The sequence below is a fragment of the Rhopalosiphum maidis genome, chromosome 3, assembly GCF_003676215.2.
Source record: "Rhopalosiphum maidis isolate BTI-1 chromosome 3, ASM367621v3, whole genome shotgun sequence".
NCBI classification, from domain to species: domain Eukaryota; kingdom Metazoa; phylum Arthropoda; class Insecta; order Hemiptera; family Aphididae; genus Rhopalosiphum; species Rhopalosiphum maidis.
In genome coordinates, this window is record NC_040879.1 from 51,069,212 (window position 1) to 51,076,751 (window position 7,540).

General features: G+C 30.8%; 1 protein-coding gene across 1 annotated transcript; it reads left to right on the plus strand.

Annotated features, from left to right (window-relative positions):
* Positions 1-5,108: 5,108 nt before the first annotated feature.
* On the plus strand, positions 5,109-6,996 carry LOC113557763 (inhibitor of growth protein 4-like). The gene is made up of 6 exons (XM_026963317.1): positions 5,109-5,319; positions 5,376-5,611; positions 5,676-5,784; positions 5,852-5,905; positions 5,983-6,197; positions 6,774-6,996. The coding sequence occupies exons 1-6, from the start codon at positions 5,283-5,285 to the stop codon at positions 6,873-6,875; spliced, it is 753 nt and encodes a 250-aa protein (XP_026819118.1). The 5' UTR covers positions 5,109-5,282; the 3' UTR covers positions 6,876-6,996.
* The last annotated feature ends 544 nt before the right edge of the window (positions 6,997-7,540 follow it).

Consider the following 7,540-nt stretch of genomic DNA (forward strand, 5'->3'; position numbering starts at 1 on the left):
AAATGTCCAATCTTCTTGGTTTTAGCGCCAATATATGTCAATTATTTCATCATGTTCTACTTCAATATCATTATGAATGGCCAAAATTGATAGATCGTTTTATACGATCCTACCAATTAATTAATAAACAACATAATAATAAATATTGAATTTTAGTTTAAAATTACGTGTCACCTCTGTCATACTATTTCTAAGGTACCTATGTATATTATAATTTATAATAAATAATACAATGATCGTAGATTCGTAGATCAGGCGATTTATCGTAAACTGCGCTATTTACGTTGTATCCATTGTCTGTGTAGATTGTTAATAGTAAATATTAAAATAGGCACTCTAATAACTAAAAATTGCTTGGCATGTGACGACCGACGAACGCTCTTATGTTTATAAAGTTATAAACAAATAAATTAACGACAAAACTATAAAAGTGAAATCCACTGTTGGATTATTTAACATTTATTTTAGTAATACTGTATTATAATTAGATAATTAACATTTTTTTTTTTAGTAATTCGTAATTTGTATTATGTAAGACAACAGTATATAAAATATAAATACGGTACATGGCGGAGATTTATCCCCCATATCCCTCCTTCGTAATTACGCCCCTGACTAGTAGCGTACTTAAACCTGCATTTTTTTAAAAGATGAGGGGGGGGGGTAATTTTAAAATTTTTTCAAATTGGACATGACGTCCTGACACCTAGACATAACAAAACATTTCGTAAATTTTAATAGACTACTAATTTTTAATTGTGTTATTTTTAATGAACATGTTATAATAAATGTATTAAAGTCTGAAATAACCTTACTCATTACTTAGCAAACGTATACAAAAAAAAAAAAAAAAAATGTTAAATAATATAATAATAATTTCGATATTTTTTTTAAAACCTTAACTTTCAATTTTTTCTGAAAAAATATTGACCACCTCACTACTTTGCATCGGTATTCTTCTGTAGATACTAAGGTGAACCAATCCATTAAGTCGATTTTCCCCTGTAGAATTTCTCAAGTATGATTTCAAACTTTAAAAAGCTCCGTTCTACGCTGGCAACTGTAACGGACAACGTAGTGCCAATTTTTAAATATTGTTATAGGTACTTTAGGGAACAATAACCAAGGGCGTATTTGTGTTGAGGAGGGGGAATTATTTTTTCTTCTATACAAGCTAAAAATAATTTACAGTTGATTAACAAAATAGGTATAAAATACTTTTTATGTTAAATATTATGATATCAATACGATTTACAATCTTTATCAAATGGAAAATGTTTTAAATAAATTATTAATTAATGTATTATTTAGAAAAAAATACGAGTGATGGACGGCGAATTCTCCCTTCCCCCCTCAAATATGTCCTTGACAGTAACTCAAGTAACACTTCACAACAAAGTGAATCGACCTATTATGAAACTTGATGGTAAGAAGATTATCTATATTTGTAACAATTATTAAGTTTTTAAGTGAGGTATGGCGGTATGGGTATTTTTAATTTACGCTATGTTATAAACGCATAATTTGTTAAAAAATTGAACTACCGTAAAAAATCAACATACAAACATAGATAATTTTCTTACCATCAAGTTTCATAATAGGTAGGATTCACTCCAATTTTTAAACTGACAAAGCTAAACGTGATCTGCTAAGCGTAAATTCGTAAATTTGTCGCGTACTTGTAAGATAGAGACAACACGTGCGGGTGTGAAGCCCTCTTAATACAGGTACCTACATTAATATAAATGAGAAAAACCTACATCGCCTTGTCCAATCTGCCACAATCTCGTTTTACGATGATATAAAAGTAGAAAATTGTATATTGGAATTTCGGACGTGCTCAAAATTTGAAAACGAAGAAATTGCAATACTTGTCGACGAATCTTTTCTTATTTCGTAATTTTTCATAACGAATTTATTATAGGAGAAGTTGTGTTGTGCTGTTGTAACTTTTATAGTTTTATGTTTACAATAATAACTGGTAATTTTCATTTTTTAATAAAAACACGAAAGCGTAGACGTATTTTGCATAGCATTAAAAAGTTAACACGTATTTTAAAACCACTAGTTCATTAGCGGTTGAACTCAAAAAAATACTTTGAACTTTGGATCTCGCAACGGTCAAAATCGAAAACTACAGGTATGAAAAACAAACTCATTTTAATTTATATTTTATTTTTGCTATGCTGCGGGTACGACGTGACTATAACATTATGAATGAATATTTAAAGTAGTTGTATGGAAAAACAATAATATAACTTTTTTCGACGAATCCTCATAAGATACCTATGGTTTGTTTGGATTATTAGGTATCATAAATCTGGGAATTCAAATTTCGTCACGAAAAATTCGATAATGAATTACACACGCTAATGTTCATTCTCACATGACATAATTGACATAGCCAAAATTTACATGTAATAATATTTCAAACGCGTCCTAAACACCAATCCTTAAAACATGGTATGTTTAAGGCCCCTTAAAATATAAGATACATAGATTTCTGAACAAGTCACAATCGTCAATAGCAGTTGTTATGGTCTGATGGCGAGGGGGTGGCGGGAGTTTTCGAGTTTGTCGCAATGACGCAATCGTGATGCGTTGGGCGGCACGGCGCACCCGCTGTCGAATATATACATCACATATTATATAAATCAATAACATCGAAATAACAGAGAACCCTTAGTTTTACTTGATTCCGCCGCCGATCCGATTTGATAGGTTTATAACCTTATAATAGGTTGGATTCACTCCAATTTTTAAACTGACAAAGCTAAACATGATCTGCTGAGCGTAAATTTGCTATGTCACGTACTTGTAAGACAGAGACAACACGCGCGGGTGTGAAGCCCTCTTAATACAGGTACCTACATTAAAATGAATGAGAAAAACCTACATCGTCTTTTCCAATCTGTGACAATCTCGTTTTACGATGATATAAAAGTAGAAAATTGTATATTGGGATTTCGGACGTGCTCAAAATTTGAAAACGAAGAAATTGTAATACTTGTCGACGAATCTTTTCTTATTTCGTAATTTTTCATAACGACTTTATTATAGGGGAAGATGTGTTGTGCTGTTGTAACTTTTATAGTTTTATGTTTATAATAATAACTGGTAATTTCGTTTTTTAATAAAAACACGAAAGCGTAAACGTATTTTGCATAGCATTAAAAAGTTAACACGTATTTTAAAACCACTAGTTCATTAGCGGTTTAATTTAAAAAAAAACTTTGAATTTAATTAAAAATAGAATTTGGATCTCGCAACGGTCGAAGTCGAAAACTACGGGTATAAAAAATCAACTCATTTTGTAGCACATTTTATTTTACTATAATGTGGGTACGACGCGACTATAACATTATGAATGAATATTTAAAAGGGCGATAGTAAACTCCGGCAGAATACCGGTTAAGATAAAAAGATAATAAAAGATGTAAACTCCGCCAGTGTTTTTTCCTTATCTGCAATGGGTATATGTAAACTCTGCCGAATCAAAAAAATTCGAAATCGAAAAATAAAATGACAGTTTTACTGGATGCTATACATAGGTATACACTAATGAAGTAATACAAGACTTAGAATATTTACAAATTGTATCACATAATTTTAGTTTACATAAATGACATAACTATTAACTATATATTTTTGGATTATAAGGTATAGGGTCCCACATACAATATCGGGCCCTTGTATTAAATGTTTGTCCGGGCCCTTTATAAAACTTTATAAAAATTACAAATAAATTTCAACGGGCCCACGGGCCCCTGTACTCAAGGTCCATTAGCTCTCCTCCCCACCATATGTGTGGGCCCTGATTAGGTATAATGATTATTTATGATGATTTAATTATTTAATGTGAATGATATGGTAATACATTAAATTTAAATTTTTTTTTTAATAATATATTATGTTCAATTTATACTAGTACTTGATTTTATTTTCTGGCCAAGTTTACATAAACCCAATTTTACCTGTTTTTTTTCTGGCTGAGTTTACAGTAAAAAAGGTACTTGTGGCAGAGTTTACATACGCACATTTAAAGTAATTGTATGGAAAAACAATATAGTATAAGTAAAAAACTTTTTTCAACAAACTCCATAAGGTACCTATGGTTTGTTTTGATTATTAAACATCGTAAATATAGCAGTTCAAATTTTGTCGGGAAAATCACGATAATGTGATACATTACACACGCTAATATTGTTCATATACTTCTCACACGACGTTGACATAGCCAAAATGTACATGTAATAATATATGAAACGCACCCTAAACGCCAATGCTTAAAATATGGTATGCTTCAGCCCCCTTAAATATAAGCAGTGCTCGAATTGGAAAAAAAATTGGGGACGGACACTGGTTTTAGATCAGAAAACACCGTTCCATACTTCCATAACAGATAAATTGTAAAGTAACCCATTGTGGACTTCGTCCATCACACCCCTTGCACATATAGTAAGGTACTATAAAGCAAGTATTTTTCCTCGCTTAATTAAATGAAGGGGACGCTGAAATCTATGAAAAAATGAAAGCGGACACCGTCCGCCTGCGATTTCCCCCCCCCCAATTCGAGCACTGAATATAAAATACACAGATACCTCGACAATTCACAATCGTCAAAAGCAGTTGTTACGGTCTGTGGAGAGGGGGTGGCGGGGGTTTTCGAGTTTGCGGCAATGATCGCGCTTGCGTGATGTGTTGGGCGGCACGGCGCGCCCAGTGTCGTATATATATCACATATTGTGTAGATCAATAACATCGAAATAACGGAGAACCCCTAGTTTTACTTGATTCCGCCGCCGATCCGATGTGATTGGTAAAATGGCAACGGTTTATAGTAGTAATTTTATTGGTTATTGTCTAGCTAAAAATTCTGTTGTACAAAAAATTTAATTTGATCGCGTCTGGGAGGATAGCGTACAAGTAATTAACGATTTGAATGCAATTTTTTCATTATAACTCTTTAAAATTGTTTTGACTCATACAGTGCCACCAACCGTCGAGTGTCAAGCCTGATAAATATATAGGTATACTATATAGTACTGATCTTTGTAATATACGCCCTAGTCGGCCATACCAAAATCTCGTATTGTCGTATTGACGTATTCTCGACATTCTCGTGCACACCATAATATCGACAACAGCAATTTGTGCGTTTAATTTCGTACTCGACAAGTTGATCGGACAGAAAACATTCAATATCTCTGTTTGTTCTTATTGCAAGTGTCTTTTATTCATTTTTATATCCTCCAAACACTATAAATCATACAATTTCAATAATGGCTTCACCGTTAGACATGGACAAGTTTCTAGCCAGTAAGTACACTTTTGGTTTTACATTTCAACGAAATAATAACAAAATCACATTTTAGATTTGAGCAACCTTCCTACCCAGATACAGCAAAATCTCAGTCTGTTGCAAAGCATCGATTTAAAATCGCAAGACCTGATACGCAACATAACAAAAGAGACCGACGATTACCTTATGAACAAAAAATATTTGACCGACAAAAATAATAAATCTTTAAACAGCATCAAAAGTCAGTTTGTGAAAGCAAAAGAGTATGGTGACGATAAAGTTCAGTTGTCTCTACAGACATACACGGTGGTATGTGGATTTTGAGCTGCTTGTGTAACTTAAGAATATCAGTCAACTAGATTGTAAATTTCAGGTGGATGAACAAATAAAAAATATGGATGCATATTTTATGTGGTACGAAGCCAACATCCAAGCTAAAGCCATTAACGCCGCCAAAACAATTGAGCAAGATTCACAAAAACGTAAGTGATCTGCAGAATATATTTTAATGATAGTGCTAAGAAATTTCCTCATGTGCGTTTCTTTTAGAAAAACCTAATAAGACCGAGAACAATGACATTAAAAAGAAACAATTAGATAAAGGTTTGTGTACGACGTAATTTGTATGTTGTTTAAGTAGATTTATTGTAATATAAATTAAAATCACCAACATTTTTTAGGAGGAAAAAAAACAAGTGCTGCATCTCAAAAAGCACAGTCGGATGTCAATGTTCCTAAAAATTTCCCTAAAAGCGGAGTGGTCGGTGCACTGGTTGGCAAAGGGGTTGTACGTCCGGCTGCAGTAATCGACATGCCTGTTGATCCGAATGAACCAAAGTTTTGTCTGTGTAACCAAGTCTCATTTGGGGAAATGATAGGGTGTGATAACCCAGATGTAAGTATAGTAATTTTTATTAATTATTATTCATGATGACAGGTATCTGAGTTATCTATTCTATTGATCTGAAATATACATACCTATATAAGATTTGTTTTTTATTTTGTCTGTATCTAATACACCCAAAAGCTAATGTTTGCATTTCCTACACATGGTATTGATTTGTGAAAGTATTACGACATTTCTATTTTTGTTTTTATGAATGATGATAAAATATTTATGAAATACTTCAAAATTCTTAAACATTTAATACAAAATCCCACTTAATTTCATGGGTTGTTCATTTAGCTATATAAAAATATTAAATACACATTTATATATTATATTTATTTTTTAATGTACATGAAGTTTACACTTTTATCTAATTTGTCATGAACATTTACAATAATATTAATATTAGTAAATATATTTAATATTAATAAAGTTAATTTTAAATAGTTAACATTAGTAAATATATTTGATTTTTTAACCATTAAAAGTTTATGTATGTTCTACTTTTATTATAAATATTGTTTCATTGTTCCATATTTCTAAAATATAATTTTTTTTAATTATCTGGTTTTTTCATTTTAGTGTACCATCGAATGGTTCCATTTTGTTTGCGTCAAATTGACTACTAAGCCCAAAGGAAAATGGTTCTGTCCAAAATGCAAACAGCCAGAAGAAAAACAGTAATACATCCTATACTCTCCTCGATTTTTATTATAATAATATTTTAAACTTTCTTTCAATTTTTATCGCTTAATAGACGTCAAATGCTTTTACTATCTAAATAATATTATAAAATACTATTTAATCTTCATTGTACGTAGTTTTAGTTTTAATCATTATATTCATTTTTTTTTATTAATTTAATACTAAATAGTTTCATATGCTCTGTAGATGTTACTTATAAATTGTAGTAGAACATTTTAATAAAATAAAAATATACTTGTAGCTATATTTGTCTTCTGAATATATTTATATTATACATTTTTCGATTTTAATACTATTTTAATTTTTTGATACAACAATTGATTGTTATATTGGTGACATTGAACTATTATTATTAACATTTACTTTTTTATGAATCTCCCTCTATATTTTTTGAGACATTGAGAATGTTTCACATTAATGTTGGCATATTTGTTTATCTACTTAAAGGTATAGTGGAGTAGAGCAATATTCTTGAGTTACATGAACAACTCAAAATAACATACCAAAATAACATGTTGCAAAATTAAATTTTTAGACAAAAATTAAATCAACTTTTGCATGTAAATAATAAATGGTTGGTTACTAAATTGTATTGTGTTCATACCTATCACTAAATAAAATGTTAACTGCAGAGGCAATTGACA

Excerpts from the sequence above, each read along its gene's own strand:
- LOC113557763 (XM_026963317.1), top strand. The coding sequence starts at position 5,283 with ATGGCTTCACCGTTAGACATGGACAAGTTTCTAGCCA. Across the intron at positions 5,906-5,982 it reads AAAGAAACAATTAGATAAAG|GAGGAAAAAAAACAAGTGCT; the intron begins GTTTGTGTACGA and ends AACATTTTTTAG. Across the intron at positions 6,198-6,773 it reads TAGGGTGTGATAACCCAGAT|TGTACCATCGAATGGTTCCA; the intron begins GTAAGTATAGTA and ends TTTTCATTTTAG.